The sequence below is a fragment of the Aulonocara sp. 'chitande type north' Nkhata Bay genome, linkage group LG16 (genome assembly GCF_057382095.1).
Source record: "Aulonocara sp. 'chitande type north' Nkhata Bay isolate Kocher_YH1m ecotype deep benthic linkage group LG16, A_spYH_male_GT1.1, whole genome shotgun sequence".
Taxonomy (NCBI): Eukaryota; Metazoa; Chordata; class Actinopteri; order Cichliformes; family Cichlidae; genus Aulonocara; species Aulonocara sp. 'chitande type north' Nkhata Bay.
This window is the reverse complement of record NC_141359.1, coordinates 26,653,787-26,678,263: the sequence shown is the minus strand read 5'-3', so window position 1 is coordinate 26,678,263 and position 24,477 is coordinate 26,653,787. Positions and strand designations below refer to the sequence as shown.

At 43.6% G+C, this 24,477-nt stretch overlaps 2 protein-coding genes across 2 annotated transcripts; one reads left to right on the top strand and one right to left on the bottom strand.

The window, feature by feature from the left end:
- Positions 1-20: 20 nt before the first annotated feature.
- On the bottom strand, positions 21-16,115 carry ehhadh (enoyl-CoA, hydratase/3-hydroxyacyl CoA dehydrogenase). Its single transcript, XM_086266998.1, has 7 exons — positions 15,463-16,115; positions 14,083-14,186; positions 13,006-13,175; positions 12,534-12,645; positions 11,066-11,170; positions 2,815-3,156; positions 21-2,384 (listed from the first exon to the last, which is right to left on the bottom strand). Exons 1-7 carry the CDS (start codon positions 15,534-15,536, stop codon positions 1,132-1,134), a joined length of 2,160 nt encoding a protein of 719 aa, XP_086123124.1. The 5' UTR covers positions 15,537-16,115; the 3' UTR covers positions 21-1,131.
- Positions 15,796-22,641, top strand: tmem41aa (transmembrane protein 41aa). The gene is made up of 5 exons (XM_086267005.1): positions 15,796-16,146; positions 17,725-17,875; positions 18,357-18,518; positions 20,388-20,526; positions 21,459-22,641. Exons 1-5 carry the CDS (start codon positions 15,965-15,967, stop codon positions 21,671-21,673), a joined length of 849 nt encoding a protein of 282 aa, XP_086123131.1. The 5' UTR covers positions 15,796-15,964; the 3' UTR covers positions 21,674-22,641.
- The last annotated feature ends 1,836 nt before the right edge of the window (positions 22,642-24,477 follow it).

Here is a 24,477-nt window from a genome sequence, read left to right as displayed (position 1 = left end):
ACAACAGATCAACACCTGATTGTATAAAGTCTTTATTGGAAGAGTCAGATTATACTGTGCAGTATCATTAGTGAAAAGCAAAAAGTTAATTTACATTCAAACGTTAGCATATTATGTGCCATATATGTTTTTGGTAAACAATTTTAAAAGCACAAACTTAAGTAAAGACATTTTATTCACAATTATTAGTTTTATTTCCTCTGTAGAGCTTCATCTGCTGCAATACATTCGCTGGCTTCAAAGCCTGGTCAGGTCTGTTTTTCACTGTGGCCACTCCTAGTATTGTGTCCACCTCCGTGTGTGAATAAAGTAGACAAAATATAAGAAATGATAATACAGTCAAACTGTACAAACTGTCAGTAAGATCAAAATAAAACGAGGCTGCAGTTCAAATCCAGTCTGAGTGATGTTCTTATCCTTTGGGCTTTTAAATCTGTATCTGTTGGTGCCGAGTGCCCATATTTGTTGAGGGGTCTGGCTTTGCAGTGTCCAAGTCATACTTCCCCCATGGGGACAATAAAGTATCTGTCTGTCTATCTACAGACAACACTGCTCAGCCTCTCCACAGTGGTCTGGTCCACCAGAGACAGAATGACTAAGTACTTTGCTGAACGCCACAGGAGGTCCCTCCTCCCCGCAGTCATCCATCTCTGCTGAAGATGTATAATTTCTTCCTTCTGTTATTCTTATCAGCTGACATTTCACGTACACTAAGATGACTTGCTTCCTGCAAATATCCCCAGTACTGTGCTGTTCATCTACTCCCGTCACACTTTTCTTTCAGTTTATTTTTCCAAATTATGGTTAATTTTCCTTAAAGCGCGTGCCATTCTACTCCTGAAGATTAATTTTTTGGATCAATCTATTGTATCAATCTTTATTACTGCTACTAATACACAATAGACACTGTTTTTATTAGTATTTCATGTTGAACATATTCATCTATGAGGTGAGCAATTTTCCTGTCACGATAAAAAACAAATGCGGTTGGCAAAGACAGGAGGTCCTTTTTTGGTTTAAGGTAAATGCATTTAGTTTTACAGGTGCTTCTTATTATTTGATTATGCAAGTCAACATTTAATCAGCTTGTAAACTCAGAAGTGCATTAACACATTAAAGTTGAAATGTTGTTTACAGCTGGCTGCGGACTTTCTTAATCACTTCCCTCCACTTTTGGATTGGTGGGCTGCCGCTGGCCACCAGCTTCCTGAGCAAGTGGCAGGGCTGCAGGCTGGGCACATCAGGGTGAGCCTGGTAGTAGTGCTCGAGCCTCTCAAGGACTTTGTTTAGGCCAACTGTGGCAGCGTAAAACATGGGGCCTCCGTGGTGTCTAGGCCAGCTGTAGCCAAACACGTAAATGACGTCGATGTCTTCAGGCCCTGCGGCTATTCCGTCCTCCAGGATGCGGAAGCCCTCATTGATCATGGAATAGAGGCAGCGCTCCAGCACCTCCTGGTGGTCTATGCGGTGTGCCACCAAAGCGTGCCGGGCTCGGTACTCATCAAGGAAGCTGTGCAACCAAGGGTCAGGCTTAGCCACCTGACTGCCAGGTTTATCATACTGATACCACCCTCTGCCTGTTTTCTGACCAAACCGTCCCTGCTCGCAGAGCAGGTCTCCCAGGGGGCTGTACCTACGACCTTGTCGGAGCCTCGTTGGCTGTCCCGTTGTCGGGTCGGGCATTGCCAAGCCATCAGCCATCCTCACTTTCCAGCCCACATCAAGCCCAGAGAGGTCAGACATTCTGAACACACCCATGGCAAACCCAAACTCCTCCAGCACTTGATCCACAAACTCAGGTGTGGCTCCCTCTTCCAACAAGAAGAGGGCTTGTTCCAAATACGGCTTCAGCATGCGGTTCCCCACAAAACCCCGACAATTTCCAACCGCCACACTGACTTTCCCAATTTTCTTTCCCAGTTGCATGGCAGTTGCCACAGCAAGAGGAGAGGATTTTGGCCCATAAACCACCTCCAGCAGCTTCATGACGTGGGCTGGAGCAAAAAAGTGCATCCCAACCACAAGCTCTGGGTTGCGGGTTTGACAGGCCAGCTGGTCGATATCTAATCCAGAGGTGTTTGAGCACAGGAACGTGCTAGGTTTACAAACAGCGGACAGCTGCTGAAAGACCTTCTTTTTCAGAGCCATGTCCTCAAACACAGCTTCGATGACAAGGTCGACATCTGCTACCGACTGGATGTTACGGCCGTAATTGATCTTGTCTAGAGCAGGAGCGACCCCACGTCTCTTAGCCCCTCGCTCCAACATGCCTGATATTGCCTGCTTTGCCTCCATCAGCTGCTTCTCTTGAGTCTCCACAGCTACCACGGAGAACCCTGCCTGTGCAAGGGCAACAGTTATGCCTCTTCCCATGGTGCCAAGACCTGAAACGACAAAAAAACAAAACAAAACCAAAAATCACGCTGACTATAGGGGGGGGAAAAATATCGGAACCAACAGCCATGCAAATGCCAGAGACATTTCTGTTAAATTACAGGATATAAATATATACACGGAACATTTTGTGCAATGCTAGACTGTAAATAGTTTTACATTGGCAGCATAGCGTTTTTCCAAAGCCTGCAATTTTAATACACAAGCTGCTGAGCTTCACATATCCAGATTGTCATACATCCAAGCCTCGCGGCAGGGAAGAGACATCCATTAAAACTCAGCTGAAGTGTAAACAAGGGCTTAGTTTCCATAGGCAACCTGGATGTAGAGATGCCACTCGGATAGTGAGATGAGTCAACGTGCTTGTGATAAATGAAAAGCTTGGGACAAGTAGAAATTAAAAGCCACAAAAGCCCTTACCAATCACAGCTGCTTTATGTACAGGCCTGGGCTTGCTCGTATCCCAGCGGGCTCCACTGGGCATGCTCCACCTGCCGACGGCTCTCTGAGCAAAGAAAAAGTACTGCAGAGCGCGGGCCTGGCCAGAGGTGAAGAGAGTAGCCATCAGCTCTCTCTCCCGCTCCATTCCCTGATTGTAGGGCAGGGTGGCCGCTGCGCGCACCGCCTGGACACACGCAATTGGTGCTATGGCTCCACGGGCAGTCCGGCGCACCCTCTGCATCACTTCCTCAAACAGAACAGCCACATCAGAGGGGCACAGACACGGATATGTGCTTATACGACGTGCATCCAGCGGCTGATCTGCAGGGGGGGAAAAAAAAAAAAGAGAAAGAAAGAAAAAAAGGACGATGTGACCCCAGCCGAATGATCGCCTGCTTTCAGCTTCGTCACACTTCTGACAGCTAAACCTGTAGTCTGCAATTACATTTCTGATTTCTGTGCAGATGCCTCTGCACAATTCAACTTTTCAAACCGAAAAGTGCCTCCCATCTTCCAGAGGTACCACTCTTTTCCACCTTCTCAAATTTGTCAACCAGCTCTCAGCACACACAGTCCAGGTGTAATTGGTTTTTCAGGCACACTCATCCACTCAATCACTAGATAGCCCGGTAGCTTATACGTGCAGAGGGATTTGACAGACCATTCCCAGATAATGGGAGGGACCTTGCCAGTTTACTGTTACCATTCACCTTGAATAACGCAGATCTGAAACAGAATGAAAAGCAAAACAGACAAAATAGCAGGTAAATTTCCAACTGTGAGAGCAAAGAAGAGAGGGGGGGATAAACTGAATTCGCAATCCTTTGAGCAACATCATTTCTCCCCCCACGCGCCAAATTACATGAAAAGATTTAATATAAAGATACTAAAACTTTCGAACGTAAGATTTCCCATCTGATGTGTTCAAGCCTGAGGAACAATGACTGTGAAGAAGATGACCACTCGGCTAAAACCTTGTTAAAAATCTTAATTCCCGTTCCTGTCTCCTTCACAGCTCCACTGAATTACACTCAGCCATGGGTCTGGGCCAGAAACTGGGTCACCATGGCAAAGCTTAAAGGGACAGTGGCCATATTTGATTATGAGTATCCACTTAGTAAGGAGGTATTTTGCCTAAAACAACATACTGTAAGTGTGGAATGACTTATGAGGGTCATTTTAAACCAGTTTAATGCACATTCTGTCTACAATAAATGTCTGTGAAGTATTGTGTGTCAGTGCAATGCGATTCCTGTGTAATTTAGGAGAGTATTATTGAAGCGCTTAATCTGTAAATGGTCGAGCTGTGGATTTGTTGCGCAGCGGTTGGGAATCCTGGCCGTCCTCACAGATGTAGCGGGACAGATGTTGCAACCGCTGGGGTAAAAAAGTTAATCTCGTCACCAGCCTCGACTCGTGAGCTTGCGTGTATATGGTGTGTGTTGTGAGTGTGTGTGTGTGTGTGAGTGTGTGTGTACATCTGCGAGGCCACACGTGCATCAGTTTAAGTGCAACTGCTCTTTGGATAAATATGTACCCACACACTGTGTGCACAGACTGATTGTACTCCGTGGGTGTCGTCAGCTGCGCGTCTCGATGTCACAAACAGTCACGCTCGGTTTGTAAAGTTAATTGCACATTTCTCGTCCCTACTTAACACCCCTGCTAATCAACCTAAAAGACTGGAATATCTGTTAAAAACCTCCACAGATTCGGCCCGATCTCCTCAAATCTCCCATCTTGTACGCCGTTGGCTTCTCCGTCTGACTCACTCTAAGCCTCGGCTTTACCAACAACACTCACTTCCTCACCCACTCAAAGTCAACTTGGCAGTAGACTGCGGAGGGAAAAAAACAAAAAACATTTGTGTAAAAAAAATGTTTTTAAAAAAAAAAAAAGCACAAGACTGTAATCATCTTTTGATTGTAAATCAAACCTAAAGACTTAACTGTTGACGTTTTGTGCAGATGTAGTGAGATTGCTGCCAACATAAATGCCTTCGAAATGAGCCGTCACTGCCAAGAAATCTCACCAGAGATGAAGATGACATCTCTGGAATAAAAATAAATAAATCAAAAAAAAAAAAATCTAGCACGCACCCTACAGGGTAGTCATGAAAACATCATCTCACGTTCCTTTCGTGGAGAAGAAACATAAGCTCTCGCAGGGCTATGCCGAGGCAGGACTAAACAAAATGTACCTTCCCCTCACCGAACCACACAGCAGAGTGGGTGGTGTGTGCATTATTCTGCAGTACTAGAGGGAATATAGCAAGATAAGATAAGATAAGATAAGATAAGATAAGATAGAACTTTATTAATCCCTCGGGTGGGTTCCTCTGGGAAATTCGACTTCCAAAAAAAGCACAGCAACGACCGAAGTTACAGTTACAGAACTGTTATATATATATATATATATATATATATATATATATATATATATATATATATATATATATATATATATATATATATATATATATATAGCAGCTGGATAGCGTAGTGGTTAAACAGAGGATCGCAAGTTCGATTCCTGCCTGGGGCGTCTGTATCCAGTAAGGGTCCTAAGGCTAGACCCCCTATGCTAAGCAAGCCTACCGCAGACATGAGCGAGACAGATAAATATGAAGGCATGCCGGCTCGGATGTCGCCCGGATCAACAAGGTCCGCGTCAGGTGTTGAGGAACCAGGGCACCCTGACGAAAAGTGGGCTACTGGAACAAGAAGGCATCGGTGGGCAAGGGACGAAAACAGGGCGTTGTTGGAATGCTACTACGCAAGTAACCCCGGCGGAAGGGGCTACATGAATAGGATGAGGGACCTATGGATTCTTCGATACCCAACATCCACAATGACGGCGAAACAACTAGTAGCTCAGTGTTCCAACATTCGAAAGAAGGGACTGCTCTCACAGCTAGAGATTGACGAGGTACAACACAAATGCTACGGCAAGGAGGAGTCAGGACGCCAGGTCAGGGGGGAGATATCATCACCCCCACCCGAGATTGGGTACATAGCCCCAAGTGCGATAGGAGAAGGATCGTTGAGTGCGAGAGGAACTGACCTGAAAAATAGGATCATGGCCAAGCTTGAAACCTGGATCCCCCGTAGCCGGTTACCAAGATTACGTGAAGTACCCTCAGAAGGTCTGCTAGATGATGTTAATGCAGCACTACGGGCAATACCTACAACCACGATTACCGACACTAACAAGCTGATCTACAATACGGCAGCAGTGATCAGTGAGATGCTTGGCTACAAGTTGAACAGCCACAAGGGGCAGTACCCTCCATGGAGAAGGAGGCTAGAGGGCAAGATCAAAGTAGCACGGAGGGAGGTTAGCCAACTAACGGAGTTGCAGAAAGGTGCGACAAATAAGGTGCCTAAGAAATACAGCAAGCTGTCCATACCTGAGGCCTTGGAAACTGCCAAGCAAAGACTCACAGCCTTGGCCAGCCGCTTGAGGAGGTACACCAGAGAGATAGAAGGCAGGAGAATAAACCAGCTGTTCTCCACAGAACCAGCAAAGGTGTACTCTCAGTGGCAAGGGAACAATAAGAAAACAGCACCACCAAGGCTGGAGACCGAGCAATACTGGAAGAGCATATGGGAGAAGGATGCAACCCATAACGGCAATGCTCAGTGGCTAGTGGATCTGAGGGCAGACCACAGCGACCTCCCTGAACAGGGTCCAGTAACCATCACAGTGGCAGATATCCAAGAAAGGGTCTCCAGTATGAAGAGTTGGACAGCACCAGGGCCCGACATGGTTCACGCCTACTGGCTGAAGAAGCTGACTGCACTCCACGAGCGTCTGGCAGCACAAATGAACCAGCTGCTAGTTAACGAGAGACACCCGGAATGGCTAACTGAAGGCCGGACGGTCCTGATCCCCAAGGACCCCAAGAAGGGACCGGTCCCCTCCAACTACCGACCAATAACCTGCCTCAGTACTACATGGAAGCTCCTGTCAGGCATCATATCGGCTAAGATGAACAGGCACATGGGTCAATACATGAGCGGGACACAGAAAGGAATTGGCAAGAATACCAGAGGTGCAAAACACCAGCTACTGGTAGACAGAACAATCAGCCGAGACTGCAAGACCAGACTGACCAACCTGTGCACTGCCTGGATTGATTACAAGAAGGCCTATGACTCAATGCCCCACAGCTGGATACTGGAATGCCTAGAATTGTACAAGATCAATGGGACCCTAAGAGCCTTCATCAGGAACTCAATGGGGATGTGGCGTACAACACTAGAGGCCAACTCCAAGCCCATAGCACAAGTTACCATCAAGTGCGGGATCTACCAAGGAGATGCTCTGTCCCCACTGCTGTTCTGCATAGGCCTGAACCCCCTCAGTGAGATCATTAACAAGACTGGCTACGGATACCGACTACGGAACGGAGCAGTTGTCAGCCACCTCCTGTACATGGATGACATCAAGCTGTATGCCAAGAGTGAACGAGACATCGATTCACTGATCCACACTACCAGGCTATACAGCAATGACATTGGAATGTCGTTCGGACTGGAGAAGTGTAGTCGGATGGTAACAAAGAGAGGGAAGGTAGTCAGAACTGAGGGGATTGAACTACCAGAAGGCAACATTGCAGACATAGAGGACAGTTACAAGTACCTGGGGATCCCGCAGGCAAATGGGAACCATGAAGAGGCCGCTAGAAAGGCTGCAACCACCAAGTACCTGCAGAGGGTCAGGCAAGTCCTGAGGAGTCAGCTGAATGGTAAGAACAAGATCCGGGCCATCAACACATACGCCCTGCCCGTGATCAGGTACCCTGCTGGGGTAATAGGCTGGCCAAAGGAGGAGATAGAAGCCACTGACATAAAGACAAGAAAGCTCCTGACCATGCATGGAGGGTTTCACCCCAAGTCCAGCACCCTGAGGCTGTACGCTAAGCGGAAGGAAGGGGGCCGGGGACTGGTGAGTGTCAGCACCACAGTCCAGGATGAGACAAGGAACATCCAAGAATACATTGGGAAGATGGCCCCAACTGACCGAGTGCTCAGTGAATACCTCAGGCAGCAGAAACCCAAGAAAGAGGAGGGAGACGAGGAACCATCATGGAAGGACAGGCCCCTGCACGGTATGTACCACCGGCAGATAGAGGAGGTGGCTGATATCCAGAAATCCTACCAGTGGCTGGACAAAGCTGGACTGAAAGACAGCACAGAGGCACTAATCATGGCAGCACAAGAACAAGCTCTGAGTACAAGATCCATAGAGGCTGGGGTCTATCACACCAGGCAAGACCCCAGGTGCAGGCTGTGTAAAGATGCCCCAGAGACAATCCAGCACATAACAGCAGGGTGCAAGATGCTAGCAGGCAAGGCATACATGGAACGCCATAACCAAGTGGCCGGCATAGTGTACAGGAACATCTGTGCCGAGTATAACCTAGAAGTCCCGAGGTCAAAATGGGAGATGCCCCCAAGGGTGGTGGAGAATGACCGAGCTAAGATCCTGTGGGACTTCCAGATACAGACGGACAAAATGGTGGTGGCTAACCAACCGGACATAGTGGTGGTAGACAAACAGAAGAAGACGGCCGTAGTGATCGATGTAGCGGTTCCGAATGACAGCAATATCAGGAAGAAGGAACACGAGAAGCTGGAGAAATACCAAGGGCTCAGAGAAGAGCTCGAGAGGATGTGGAGGGTGAAGGTAACGGTGGTCCCCGTGGTAATCGGAGCACTAGGTGCGGTGACTCCCAAGCTAGGCGAGTGGCTCCAGCAGATCCCGGGAATAACATCGGAGATCTCTGTCCAGAAGAGCGCAGTCCTGGGAACAGCTAAGATACTGCGCAGGACCCTCAAGCTCCCAGGCCTCTGGTAGAGGACCCGAGCTTGAAGGATAAACCGCCCGCAGGGGCGTGCTGGGTGTTTTTTTTTGTATATATATATATATATATATATATATATATACACATACACACACACACACACACACACACACATATATAAATACAGAGACAAATATAAATAAAATATACAAAGGGGATAAATAGAATAAATAGGAATAAAAAATAAAAATACAAGTGAATTGCACATTTCAAGTATTGAGTCTATTGCACTGTTGACTATTTACAAAAAGTATTGCACAAGGTATTGTACAGTGAGGTGAAGAGGCACTGCAGCTTAGTTGTTCCCCCCTCCTTTGTCCTCCTGTTTCCTCTCCCTCTCCCCTCCAGAGAGGAGTTAAACAGTTTGATGGCGTGTGGGACAAAGGAGTTTTTAAGTCTGTTAGTTCTTGTCTTGGGGAGAAGCAACCTGTCACTGAACAGACTCTTCTGATTGTTTATGGCCGTGTGCAGAGGATGCCCAGCATTGTCCATAATGTCCATCAGTTTCTTTAATGTCCTTTTCTCTGCCACTGTCACCAGAGTGTCCAGCTTCATGCCGACCACAGAGCTAGCCCTCCTGATCAGTTTCTCCAGCCTGGATGAGTCCCTCTTTGCTGTGCTGCTCCCCCAGCACACCACAGCATAGAAAAGTACTCCAGCAACCACCGACTGGTAAAACATCCTCAGGAGCTTCCTGCAGATGTTAAAAGACCTCAGCCTCCTGAGGAAGTACAGTCGGCTTTGGGCTTTTTTATACAGGTGCTCTGTGTTGCATGACCAGTCCAGTTTATTGTCCACCCACAGCCCGAGGTACTTGTACTTGTTGACCACCTCCACCTCCTCCCCCTCTATCTGAACCGGCAGTGGACCTTCTCTGGACCTCCCGAAGTCCACAACCAGTTCCTTAGTCTTTGAGGTGTTGAGTTGCAGGTGGTTTGTGTGACTCCATGCGACAAAGTTCCTCACCAGACTTCTGTACTCCTCTTCCTGATCATCCCAGATACACCCCATGATGGCTGTGTCGTCTGCAAACTTCTGAATGTGGCATAATTCAGAGTTGTAGCAGAAGTCAGAGGTGTACAGGGTGAAGAGAAGAGGGGACAGCACAGTTCCCTGTGGTGCTCCTGTGCTGCTGACCACTGTGTCAGACGTGATGTCCTTCAGCCTGACGTACTGTGGTCTGTCGGTGAGGTAGTCGGAGATCCAAGCCACCAGGCAGGGGTCCACCTCCATCCTGTTCAGTTTTTCCTGAAGCATACAGGGCCGGATGGTATTAAAGGCACTGGAAAAGTCAAGAAACAGGATCCTGACCGTGCCTTTTCCCCCATCCAGGTGTGAGTGGGCTCTGTGTAGGAGGTACAGGATGGCATCCTCCACTCCGACACCCACCTTGTATGCAAACTGTAGTGGGTCCTGGGCATGTTGTACCTGTGGTCGGAGGAGGTTGAGGAAGAGCCGCTCTAGAGTCTTCATAAGATGTGACGTCAGTGCCACCGGTCGGAAGTCATTCAGCTCATTGGGCCGGTTCTTTTTGGGGACCGGGACGATGCAGGATGTCTTCCATAGGGCGGGCACTCTCCCCAGTCGCAGACTGAGGTTGAAGACTCGTTGTAGCGGCTCCCCAAGTTCAGCAGCACACGCCTTTAGCATCCTAGGACACACCTTCTGATATGCCTCTCCGCTTTCTTGCTGAGTGTTGGATGAAAGGTTTCATAGTACTTGTGTCTGTATGCCTAATATGAGGTTGCTTAGCTTAGCGCAAAGACCGGTAAAAATTGAGGCTTTTTTCCAAAAAGTAAACTAGATGACTGAAAAATTTTGTCATACTTTTTCATTCAGGCTGAGTCTACCAATGCTTTCTGTCACTATTTATCACCATCTAGCAAATATGAATGGGCCGCTCTTTCCACTGACTGATAAATCATCCTAAACTACAGGGATGTGGCACACTTCGCAGCCCATTCAGCGAGTAAATGAGGCTGGTACGCACGTGTGGGGGAAATCCTCATCCTCCAAAATGACTGGTGAGGGCCCGTTATGAATATTCTAGGAAAGTTTGTCCCTTTTCGCCCTTCTGAATAATACAGCAAAAGCAGTGAAGACATCAGAGCACATCTGACAGATCCATGAAACATTTATGGCTTCTGTGGTGAAGGATCTGGCTGCTGCATTTTCTCCTTCCTTTTACTTCCACAACCTACATATCAGCGCTTCTTGATGTCAGACTCTCCTAAAATAACTGCTCTAGGTGGAATTTCTTCCCTGCTTCCACAGAATCAATTTTTAAACCAGTGAAGAGAGAGAGTATAATAAGCCAGTGAGTACCATTTGCTTCTTTTTTTCCCTTCATCCACATCTCACCTGCGACTCGCTGGGCAAACTTCACAGCTACATTCACAGTGTTGTGATCAGTAATCTGGTCCACTAATCCGAATTTCAGTGCCTCTGCGGCAGTCACGTGGCGACCTGTGGGAGACATGAGTGTCGTCAAGGCTCCATATGAATGATACGATGAACATAATATGAATTAATGATGACCGTTTCAGGTGACCTTGGCATTTAGACGCTTAGCTTAAAACCACATCATCTCCTGTTTTAGTTAAATAAAGGCAACGTCTCACAAAACTAAATAGCATAATAGAGTAAAATAGACTTTTAAAAAAAATCAAAAGATGAAGAATTATAGTTTGTGAGGAACATTTCAGACATTCTGAACAGGGCAGTGAATCGCTCCTGCAGCATCACATAGTAAAACGTTAATTCACGCTGACCTCTGCTGGTCATCAATGTAAACTGTCTCCTGGTTTATTTTGATTTTATTTTCAGTCACATGTGAAAAAAGAAAAAAAAAAAACCCTTGCTGTTTCCATAGGAATTACAGGGGTAAGCAGCAGACAGGTGCTGCTAATCAAATACAGTTAAATAAATGATCATTAGCAAGTGTGAGCATTTCTATGAAAGCAGGAGCTTTGGTAGACTGCCAACATCCAAACAAATTCACCTCAAGGTCACAGCGTGCAACAATCAGAGAAACGGCAAAAAATAAAAAATAAAATAAACCAACTTAAGAGCAACATCTTAGGCCTTAGTTTGTTCGTTAAATATTAAAGTCATGGTTGTACAATCAGAGACACACTGAACAAATATGACTTGTTTGGTTTCCAGGAGAAAGCCTCTTCTCTCCAGAGGCAGCACAGCTCTATTTGCAGAATTGCATCTGAACAAAACATAAGACTTCTGGAACAATGTGATTTGGACAAACAAGACAAAGTGGAGATGTTTGGTCATAATGCACAGAAAACAAAACACAGCATCAGCACAAACACCTCACAACAACAGTTAACCACTGTGGTGAAGGGCTGATCATTCAGACTCTGTATACCAAAGTATTCTAGAGTCAAATATGAGGCTCTCTGTCCGTGAGCTAAAGCTCGGCCAAAATTGGGTCATTGAACTGGACGATGAGCCCAACCACAACAGCAAATCTACAACACTTGCTGTAGGCCCAGTGACTAATATGCTGTGTTGAGACCTTAAGAGAGCTCTGTATACTCAAATGCCAGCAAACCTCAATGAAATGAAGCAATGTTGTAAACACATGATGTGAGAGGCTATAAAGTCAAACTATTGCCTCTATAGGCGGTTCTACAAGCTACTGAATAGTTTCTCATTAGTTTTTAGCAGGACTGCATACAGTGACACGTCTGGGTGCTTTATTATCAAACGTTTTAGGGCGTGCTCTTCTTCAGAAACCAAAAGTTGCTGGGAGTCGCCAAGTTTAGGAAACTTTATTAATCAAAGTCAGACAGTGTTAACTTCTTTCTGCTACCTGTGGTGATGAGGTCCAAGGCAGCCGGGACACCGATGAGCCTCGGCAAACGTTGGCTTCCCCCTGCACCAGGCAGCAGCCCCAGAGTCACCTCTGGAAGTCCCACTCTGGCCTGAAAAGACATAAAGGCACAAAATTTGATAAACGGGACGTACTGAACTGTGGAGGTTTAGACATTAGAGAAAAATGTTTCTGGAAATATTCTTTGAATATGATATGTGTTATTCTGCCTGGCTTCTGTGAGTGACATAAATATCAAATGTATTCTGGACAGATAAGAACCTTTTCAAGTCTGACAGACAAACTCACTCTTTTTCTAGTCATTTGATAAAATTTATTAAAAAACAAAACAAAAACATTATTATGCAAAAGCTTCACAACATGCCAGATACTGACAGACATCGATGCGTTACATCGCTGACATTAAAGAGACACTGGCTGACAGGGACAGAGATCTGAAGCATGAACTAACTTTAGAGTGTGCGATCCGATAATGACAGCCAAGTGCCAACTCAAGGCCTCCACCTAAAGCGATCCCCTCTATAGCTGCCACCACGGGCTTGGAAGCAGCCTCGATGGCATGGATCATCGGTATCAGGGGAGGCCCAGACATCTGTCCCCCAAACTCCTTGATGTCTGCTCCTGTTGCATAAATTCAAATCGACAAAATGATCAGAAACTTGGAGAAAGAAAGGTCATGATATGCAGATCAGCAATTCATTATTTTGTGTAGCTCTTTTCTACTTTTCTCAACCTTGTCTGACAGACATATTTGGGTTCTAGTTGAGAAAAAAACACGTTTCTCTATTTTTCATATTTTATAGAATGAAACACAACGGTTAAACAAATAAGCTCCAAGTTAAATGATGGTGGACATAATGACACAAATAGTTGAAAAATGTACAGTTTAGGATTATTTCTATGTGAAATTATTTACTTCTGGTTTTGCTTTTGTGTTTACACCTGCAAATGCCATGTATTGTATTGTTTACTGCATTATGTGTATGCAACAAATCACCTTTTAATGATGGAATATTAACATTAAATTAATAAAAAGGGCAAAAAAAAGAAAAACTGAAAATGTGTTTATTTTGTTAGAGTATCACTAATATGTTTGGTTGCTTGTGAACTTCACTGACACAGCCACCCTGGGGCGCCTCTGTCAGTGCGCCCCAGGGTGGCTGTGGCTACAATGTAGCTTACCATCACCAGTGTGTGAATGTGTGCGTGAATGGGTGGATGACTGGATATGTAAAGCGCTTTGGGGTCCTTAGGGACTAGAAAAGCGCTATATAAATACAGGCCTTTTTTTTTTTTACTTTGTTCCCTTTTTAGGGACTCGAGGTGCCCACTCTGAAGGGAACTCAAATTGAAGGGAAAACACCAGAAGAACAAAGTGGGATCAACTTGATCCAATCTGTCATGGAGCATGTTTTTAAAATATACTTTAAAAAATAATTTCAATAGGATAAGTGAAAGAAGATGGGCAGACAGAGACACTTACATTATAAAATAAAAAATAAAAAAATAAAAAAATAAATGTGCATACCCCCACAGAATATCCCATTCTGGCCACAGATGACCACAGACTTCACTTCTGGCTCACTGAGTGCTCTCTGCATCAAGTCCACAATGCCTTGCCTCACCGCTGCACTGCATGAGGAAAAAGTCACGACTTTATTTGGCCTTTTTTTCCACCCTTTGTGAAATTTGAAACTTAACAGTAAACTGTTCTGCTGTAGCCCTTCTTCACAAATTTAAAATAAAAGCATGTAACAAATACAGGCACAGCAGTATAAACTTTGATAATTAACATCTATGTACTTTATTTTTTGATAATTTTATCTTACGAAGCTAATAAAATGCATCATACAGTCGATTTCCCGTTAAGGTACACATCAGAATAGAATTTAAAAAAAAAAAAAAAAAACAAGATGAGAAAATGTCTATAAAACAGGGCAACGATAGCATAACTAAGGAGTAAATAGATTCATTTATTGCTACAGCTTAAGTGACTTAAAGTAAACTTGTGAGGTCCAGTAAAGGTTCCAGGGTCCAGTAGATCACACTGTGGTTGGGTGAGTTTTTAGTGAGCTGTTAATTAATCACAGTTCTCTGTTGTAATGTATTAAGCCTCAAGCTGTTCCTAAAGCAGCGGTGGTAATAAATCACCCTGAAGTAAATGCCGTGAATGAGATTAACCGATCACTAAAATGTACTTAAAGGTATGAAAACCTACTGACTCTATATGCAGAAGAATGGCAGCTGCCAGTTTAGGAATAATCTGCATGATGAGACAGCCGTCTATAAAAAGTACCAACTACAAAACCTTTGTGTCTATTTGTAAACAGGCTGTAGACACCAGGGTTTATGAAGGGGTGTATATAAAATAAACAAAGGACCTGTTTCGCAAGTAGCGACTCTGCGCTCTACATTATAAGCAATCCACTTCTTTATGGCAAATTAAAATATCTTTATACAACTAATATGGTATTTGTTTTAATTTTCTACTTCCCTCTTGGCCAGATTTATTTAAAAAAAACATTAAGTATGATAAGTCTTTTTACTGGATAAATAAAGGACATAACAGTCACTTCAACTTTGGCACAGAAAGACTTGATATCACTCATGTTTGACAGATTATGGTTCAAGCCATTTACAACAGCAATCAGAGGATCACTCTCTCTGACGCCACCCTCTGGTAAAACACCTGAGTTACTATCTTCTGGTGCACAAAGCTCTCTTTCGTGATTTCTACTTTCTACTTTTCTACTTGTTCTTGTGTAAGCTGCAAATTGCTGTTGCAGCTACAGCTCTACTGTATATAAAATCAATCAGGCACATGTGAATTCGCATTACGAGACACGCTAAAAAATAGAAAAATGCAGTATAAGAAGTTGTGCAGACCAAGTTCATTAAATCGGCTCACCTGAGTGCATTAACGGGAGGACTTTGGAGAGTAATCAAGCCCACGGATCCCGAAACGCGAGTGTACTGAGCCATGGTGTCGAAGGAATACTTGGAGTTGTCGCACTCTCTTTTTTGCAGTGCAGACTGAACTTTGAAACTTGACTTTAATCCAGTTAGCAATCCTTCATCACCTTTGTCACACTTCCTCCCCCTCCGTGTAAACAAACGCTCTTCTTCTGCGGCAAACACTCGCGCTTATCGCCCCCTATCGGAAGCAGAGAATATAAATAATTATTTTTCCCCCGCCTTTTATATTATTCATATGTACTTTAATCTGACTATTAAATTATAAGATATACTTGTGGGTGCTAGTGGGTTAGTAATTTGAATATTTTAACTGTTCTATTGACATGGGGATGTGACGTCACTGCGGCGGTTGGTTGCCGCTTCTTGCCGTTGCTATTCTCGCTGACAGCAACCGGGACGTGAAGCTTTTTTCTGGCTATCAAACTCAGGGGAACATGCGTTCACTCGTAGGACTAATTACGGTTGTCGCCGCAGCCAGCTTGTATCTATATTCCCTGTCCTTGTACCTCCCCGCGGGACCAAGAAAGCGTTCTGTCCGGAGCGCCGAGGCTGGACATGTGTCCGAGGAGCAACAGCAGCAGCCCGGCGACTCCTTAGACGAAGAAGAACCCAGCAGGTGACTGGTATATTTAGCCGCTGGCTGGTAACCCATAGTTTGGGGCTTTGTTATATGCTGTGCATAATTTAGCTTTATTTAAATTGGACCCTGCTGGGTCACTAGTAAGCTAATGTTAGCATGCAGCTCATAAGGCACAGGCAGCGTATGTGCAGGCTTTTAACCCCCCTTCAAAAAGCAGTGACTCTAAAAACTAACTAACTCTAACTGAAGCCTCTTTTGGAAAAGCTAAAGTTAAAACAGCAAGTCCAGTTTTTGCTTCTGTTTTAACTTGTGAGGGTTGTCATCAGGTCATAATTGACAAGTGCTGTGTTGTTGTTTACTGTAGAAATGTAATTTGGTTTTAATACAGTAGATTAACAGTGTCCAGCTCTTCCTGCATTATTTTGCGTTTATCTGGGCTCAACCTTTTTTTCCCACTGAAGTGTAGTTTTGGTAATGAATGAAAAAGAACACGCTCAAAGCTGTGTCATCCCAAACCAAGTCACGATTTTTCCCATATAAAAGTTGCACCAAGCCAGGACTCTAAATTACATGCAGAGCATTCAAGTTTTCAAGCGAGGTCCCATTTTTGAGTGAGGAAACCTCCTTCCGGTGTTTGTGTCATTCAGATACTTCATAGAAAGAGGTGTAATGGGATCCTCATATCATTCATTAGCCTAAAATAATACTTTTGCTCATTAGGTACACTTTTTGACTGCTTGTTAACACAAATGTATAATCAGCCAATCACACGGTGTGAGTGGCAGTTCTCTGGGTGAACATGGCTTGTTTTCACAGCACATCAAGCCCTGAATCAGATGGGCTACAGGGCAGAAGATTACATAGGAAAAGGAAACTGATGCTGGAATTCAAAGCAGATTTTTCAGCACCCTCTGGGTACTTTTGTACCAGCTGACCATTGTTTATCACCACAGCCTACCTGAGTGTCATTGTTGACCAGGTTCTTTCCTTTATAGCAGCAGTGTGTCCATTGTCTTCTTCCAGAAGAATAATGCACTGTGTCAGATACACTAAATCTGGTTTCTTCAACATGAAAATTAGGTCATTGCACTCAAATGGCCTCCACAGTCACCAGATCTCAATCTAATAGAGCACCTCTGGGATGTGGTGGGATGGGATATTTGCATCCATAAATGTGCAGCTGACAAAATCTGCAGCAACAGTGTGATGCTAACTGTTTGACTCTGTCTCACAAAGAATGAACTTTTCAAAGAAACTCACTTCATTCTTTGTACTTATCTTGGATTGAAGTGAGATTTGTCAATAGTAAAACAGATGGTAGTTAGAAAAAATTGCAGTTTCTTTAAAAAATAGCTTAGTTTTTTAAGTGATGTAAAAAGACTGTTTTGGTATCAGTTTTAGCAGATTTTAGCAGATTTAGGTATAGGTATAGAACCATGTTTGTAGTCCCATCAGCAATCACATGGGTTACTCTTTTGGGTATTTAAATCTAAAAGTAACTTTAAGTTAAAACATTTTTGATCACAATGATATTTTTTCTGTGCTGCCGGTCTTTCTGTGAACATGAAACTGGCCTGACAGAAATGACTAACTTAAATGTGAATGTTCTCACAGGTTAAAGTTCCCTTCAGACTTGGAGGAGCTCCGGGAACTCGCTGAACTCTTGCAGTTCTACAAGACAGAGCACACTGGATATGTCCTGCTCCTCTTCTGCAGTGCTTATCTCTACAAGCAGTCCTTTGCTATTCCTGGATCCTCATTCCTGGTAAGGTAATGTCCTGTGTACAGATAGATCCAGGATGATAAGGCAAGCATTGTGATGAGCACAAAACTGGTAGATTTCTTGTGCTGGTTGTCTTAAAAACACATGTAAAATCCTTTTAATGAAGCATTTTGTATGTTTAAATACATTACGAGAACACATGGGCTAAAATATGCCAAAAGTGTCACATCTTGTAGGTGTGAAAAGATTACATTTGCATGCAAGATGAAGGAAAATTCAAAAGGCACTTGGGCAGCATGCGGTATGCAGCTTGTGTCTCTTGTTTAAATAAATGCGGAGGATAAAAGAATATTCAGATAATGCAAATGACAATCTGAGTGGGCAGAACTGCCAAAATACTGGCTTCACACCAGTGTTAGATCACAAAGTATTTCTCTCCTTTCGCATGTAGAGACGCCACAGAGCTGTGTGTCAGATGATGCCTATTAACGCGGGCTTTTGGTCTCCATTTGTCATTGTGTAGAACATTCTTGCGGGAGCTATATTTGGACCCTATCAAGGACTGCTGCTTGCCTGTGTGCTCACAACTGTGGGCTCTACAATGTGCTTCCTCCTCTCCCAATTCTTTGGAAAACACTACATTGTGAACCTCTTCCCAGATAAAGTCTCCACATTGCAGAGAAAGGTATGACTGGGCTGTCACACAAACAAAACACGCTGAAGGAAACAAAGATAGTAAGTTTTTGAAATACCGGTGGACTAAAATTAAGTTGTTTTCTCAGAGATCAACTGTTAATTTGGCTGTGTGTGCTGTAAATAAACAGTAAAGAGGGCTACGCTTTATCTTATTTACAAAAATCAAAGGTTTTACCTGTCAAGCTATTATTAACAATAATACTTCCTACAAGAAGACATTGGCCATATCATATTATCACTTTAAGAAATCCAGTATACTCATTTTTACAAATAGAATCTGATAAATCAGTGACTTCTTGTCCTTGAAAAGGAAGAAATGGTTGACAGGTGTAATTTCAGACTCTGCTGTCAAATATGTAGAAGCGACATTGTTGTGTTCCCACACGAAGCCCAGGAGAAAGTTTGACACAGAGCCAGCCATAACCTAAAATTTCAGAGAGAACAGCTACCACAATGTCAGCTTTCTTTGTTAGGAAGGCCTTTCTACTTCAGGCTGTATGTGTGCTTATGTGAAAGGGGGTGTTTGCTACATCACTCTTCTTGCTCATAAAATAGATTGAGTCCCACCTACTCCAGTCAGAGACACCTGGTGATAGAGCAGGTGATGGAGATCTGTAAAGAATATGAAATATGTAACCACTGAAGGCAATACTGCTGGCTCAAAGAAAAAAAAAAAGACAACAGGACAATGCTGGCAGGAAGTCATTAATCTTGTGAATTCACGAGTTTGTGTTGTTGTTGTTGTTGTTTTTGTTTCTTTCTGACAGCTGCACATTAATTCAATTCAATTTTATTTATATAGCGCCAAATCACAACAAAAGTCGCCTCAAGGCGCTTCATAGATACAGAGAAAAACCCAACAATCATATGACCCCCTATGAGCAAGCACTTTGGCAACAGTGGGAAGGAAAAACTCCCTTTTAACAGGAAGAAACCTCCGGCAGAACCAGGCTCAGGGAGGGGCGGCCATCTGCTGTGACCGGTTGGGGTGAGAGAAGGAAGACAGGATAAAAGACATGCTGTGGAAGAGAGACAGAGGTTAATAACAGATATGATTCAATGCAGAGAGGTCTATTAATAAATAGTGAGTGAGAAAGGTGACTGGAAAGGAAAAACTCAATGCATCATGGGAATCCCCCGGCAGCCTACATCTATCCGATTGTTAAGTGATGACGTGACGAATCCTACTTCCGGGCCTAAAGTAGTCTGCGTTTAATATGGCTTTTGTGTTGTTAACATGTTTAATGTTATGTATTTTCTTCTATTTAATCAATCAAGTCAATTTTTTTTTTCTCTTAAGTTTTAATAATTAAACCGAAAGAGATCAAATGCAGTAAAACCTGAGACATGGCTTTGCTGTGTGGGTCACAAAAAGAATAAGTTGAAGAGAACTGATCAAACACGCTCCTATGCACAGCTCACATGCTGACACAGCAGTGGCTCTCCCTGACCTAAAGTACTCCCTGGTGCTGAATGCTGAGTGGAGTCAGCTGCAGAGGGCGGTGCCAAGGACAGGAGAGAGAGATAACCCACGCGCACAGGCAAAATAAGGTAGGCCTGCTGGGCCTTTAACGGACGTATATGTACTGACAAGATGAGCTTCTTCGTAGCTGGTGGGTGTTTGGCAAATATCCGAGTATACTGAGAGTTATGCCAGATTTGGATTTGCATTATTATTCACCAAAAGGACTACTTGACTGTAACGCTTTGAAAAGATGACTCTTGGTATAGTTTTGCTGATGAGTTAACTTGCGCGTGACTAGTTGATGTGAACAGGGGACGAGAACAATGACACACACCTGCCGCCTGCCTCTGTAAATATCTCCAGCCCCTCTGATCTGTTCTCCTTGTCTTCCAGGTGGAGGAAAACCAGGACTGTTTGTTCTTCTTCCTGCTCTTCCTGAGGTTCTTTCCCATGACTCCCAACTGGTTTCTGAATATGTCTGCCCCAATTGTAAACATCCCCATCACCTTCTTTTTCTGCTCAGTCTTCATTGGTAAGCACACACAGATTTTCTGCTTGGTGACACTAAGTGAGGTACGTCTAGCACTCCACATTGAAAACAAAATACTGGATGACGATCAGCTTCAGCTTTTAAAATAGTCAGTCACTATTGACAGGCTAAAACCAAGCTTATTAGCTTTAACTTTTTGAATTATCGCTTCCTGGAAAACTCTGCTATATCTATTAATACGCCTCTAGATTTAGATAATTCTGTGCCTATAAAAAATCATAACCATATCTGACTTAAACTGACTGATTTCCTCGTCTTTAAACGAGTTGCAGGCATCTTTGATCTGGTCATGGTCATTAAACTTGCACAGAGAGCAACAACCTCTTTGACTTTCAGGTTGAAAGTTAATCATATCGTTAATAGAAAAGGAACAGAACAGGTATAAATGTTGGCAACAGTGTCGGCCACATGTGGGCTCTTAGTATCCAGCGCCCATCACACACATGAAAACATTGTTTTTTCCTAATTTTGATAAATGCATTTGTTTGTTTTTAAGGGTATTAACAAAATTATTACTTATATGTTCGAAATAAAAATCGGATTGATTGTGATGTTGTTACTTACCAGCTCGTGCCAGGCCTCCTACAGCTTGCATAAAACCTAATTAAACTCCTCTTCACAGCACAGACTTAAGCCTGGTTTCTACATAGATATGCACACTAAGAATTTATATGGTGGCATATGCCAACACTCCGGTATAACCACATGAGTTGTAATAGAGTAAAAACAAGTAACTGTTTTTTAAAGGGGGGGAAAAACACAGTTTTCATGTGATAGCATAGGGTTAGGATTATGGGTTCTTGGGCCTTACAGGGTTAAGCAACAACAACACAACGCTGCATCTGTCATTGCAAATTAAGTTACCCATCGTGTTTCAGCACAATTTGTTCTTGCTCTATTGTCCGCTTCTTCAGGCCTCCTGCCATACAACTTCATCTGCGTCCAGACAGGCGTCATGCTATCCGAGGTGTCATCGCTGGATGACTTGTTCTCCTGGGAGCGGCTCCTGCAGCTGCTGGCCATCGCCTGCATGGCTCTGCTGCCTGGTGCCCTCATCCGCCGCTTCAGTCAGAAGCGACTCAAACTTGGCATCCAGTCACAGAATGGACTCGATAAGAAGGTCCAGTGATCCATCCTGGGACTGAGTTTGTTTGTTAACATACTGATGCCTTCTGCCCTCGAGAGCGAATGAAACACACACACACACACACACGTGTAAAGTGCTTTACTGTTGCAGAGCCACCTGGACAAATCACAGTGGGAGTATTTGAGGAGAATTATGTCGTACCAGATATTTCCGTGCCACATGTTGGCACAGCAGTAAATGTTTATAGATGTAGGAATGTACAGTGGTGACACGAAGGGGCGGGGGGCATTTTAAGGAAATTTTGCTCTTGCACTCATGTTCAGAAAGCAAGTGTTCAAAGTGCCTGTTGTGGAGTTTTGAACTCACACTTCTACCTCCATGAGCACCAGAAAGAGATGGTGTAAATGTTTGATGGTTTTGTGGGGCTTTTATGATTTTTCTTTTTGGTTTATACGAGTATGTTATGTTTTTTTTTTTATTGTTTTGACAATCGCTTCTTGCAGTTTCAGTGTTAATCTTTCTTTTTTTGGGGGGGGGGGTCATTTAGAGGCCAGAATTTGACCTCTGGAAAAGAAGCGTGACCGGATTAAATGGCTTGTTATATGGGACGTGTTTAACGTGTTAAGGTGTTCTCTGGTATTGTCTGAAAACCGATGTGCAGTTAATTTGGGTGACTGGAAGCTTTAATCCTGCTAGAAAAAAATCCTTCTTTGCAGTCTTTTTGTTGGTTTAGCAGTAAAATGTCTTTCTTCTGATTTGTATATTTTGTTTTAATGTATGGGTTTCAAATTTAATACTTGGTGATCTTGTGCACGGTGCAAGATGAAACAGAACCACTGAGGAGAAGCTCCAGTGCACTCGGTGGATGAAGGGATTTTTTTTTTTAATGGTTTTACTTACATCGGGCTTTTTTTCAGTGTGACTGACTTTTGGTGTGTCAGATTGTAAGTGTTGAAAGCACCTTTATTAGAGAGGTACAAAACCTTTGAAATAATAAAACGTGAAAAGTTTTCTTTCAAATATTCTTTATTGCTCAGATCCAGGTTGCTCAGCAATACAGTTCACTCACAACTCAAAACAACAGCATGGCTGTTACCAGAAAGGCACGGATCCACGAGATGTAGTAACATTGGATCATATGTCTGTCCAGTGCACAGTCACCAATTACCTTGAGGTGTTTTTGGGACCTTTTGGCCTGTGGGAAATGTAGGACGTGAGGGTTTGTGACCTACTGAGGAAACAAAAGGAATCTCCCAAATGGTGAAGAGCAGTTAAGAGTCGGATCGATGTAAAACCACAAATTGAAGTATAGTGCTATATGACGTGTAGTACATACTGGATCGCCTGCAATAGTCTCATGCAAGTCTTTGCATTTTTCTCAGTTCACAAGTTAGGACGACAAAAAAACAAAACAAAAAAAAAAAACCACTGCTGTGGTTCTGCACATCTGACCAGACTTGATCCTTCATCACCTGATCCATACTTGTTTTTGTTAATTTGGATGGTGTTGAATATTCAGTCCCATAGGCAGAACAACTTTTACCAGCACTTTTATTTTCAGACCTGGTTACTCTGCCCACTCATATCTACTTTGCATTTTCTTTTTCTTATCCCCCCACCTCCCCCATCCCAATCTTAAAATCTGTTTAAAATCCTAGCTAGGACACAATTTAACAGCAAGTAGTGATCTAACATGACTGGATAATAAAGAATCCCAGCTACTGCTCCAGACTACATTTAATCAGTGTAACTGACAAGAAAACCAGATCAACAGAAAACGAAATAAAGCCTAAGTTATTCAACCGCTGTGCGATATGACTAACAGCACTGTGCGTCCTTAGTGATGCGAGTGTGTTTTTTCTGATACTGAAATTAATGCCTAGCAACACCCTACTGAACCTAGAAACGCCAAAATCCTTGGAAGTAAAAAAGAAAGTTACTATGATGTTTGCAGGTTTTGCCTCAGATTGTGGCTGAGGGGAAACCTGCTCTTCTAGTAAAGAGCCAAAAACACAAGAGAGGCGGAGGCCTGAGGAGTCCTCTGCAATGCGAGAAAAGAACTTCAAATCTGCTCTAGGAAAAAAAAAAAAGAGGGGAAAAAACCCTACTCCTGCCAGTCAGACAAACCGTAAGTGACAAGATTCAATTTTCCAGTGCTACTGCGAACAGACATGCCCTACTAAAGTGAAGCAGCCCACCGCAGGAGTCAAGCGCTCCAACAGAAGCACTGTACTGCATTCGTGTGGGTAAGGTCAGGGTAATTGAATCAGGTCTGGCGAGCTAACATCATCAGTATGAGGTACTGTACCGGCTGTGGTGGAGGCGTGCTGAAGCAGCCCCAGGCATTGTGTGAGTTTGATAGACCTTTATGTTTTATTTTGCTAATCTGTGTTCACTGGGACCAAAAAAAAAAAAAAAGGATCCTCATCTGATGGGAAAAAAAAAAAAAAAAAAAATCCCTAAAATAGTGCCAAAAACTAACTAACTTTTACTACATCATTTATTTATTATATTCCTTTACCCTACACTGGTTTTAGTAACTGTAACTAAGTCAGCCTTGGATTCAGAGGTAATTCTGAAATGTACAGCACAAAAAAAAATAAATGTAATAACCGGTAGATCGATGAGAAAACCATTTAGAGGTCAGCTTGAGTGAGCCTGTGACGCTCTAAACTTCTCCCACCATTTCTCACAATGCAGGCGCAGACTTGTAGGTGTTATAGAGAGACAGAAAACGATGCATTAATGTGCGACTATTGTACATGTTTACAGATATACAGTTATCCTGTCGTACACAGTGACATTTCAACGACTAGAGTTGTTCTACATTCTACACAGAAGACTAG

Coding starts and splice junctions, on each gene's coding strand:
- ehhadh (XM_086266998.1), bottom strand. CDS start 15,536: ATGGCTCAGTACACTCGCGTTTCGGGATCCGTGGGCTTGATTACTCTC. Junction 13,176..14,082: donor GAATGGGATATTCTGTGGGG/GTATGCACATTT, acceptor TTTATGCAACAG/GAGCAGACATCAAGGAGTTT. Junction 3,157..11,065: donor GTTTGCCCAGCGAGTCGCAG/GTGAGATGTGGA, acceptor CCCCCCCTGCAG/ATCAGCCGCTGGATGCACGT.
- tmem41aa (XM_086267005.1), top strand. CDS start 15,965: ATGCGTTCACTCGTAGGACTAATTACGGTTGTCGCCGCAGCCAGCTTG. Junction 18,519..20,387: donor TCTCCACATTGCAGAGAAAG/GTATGACTGGGC, acceptor CTTGTCTTCCAG/GTGGAGGAAAACCAGGACTG. Junction 20,527..21,458: donor TTTCTGCTCAGTCTTCATTG/GTAAGCACACAC, acceptor CCGCTTCTTCAG/GCCTCCTGCCATACAACTTC.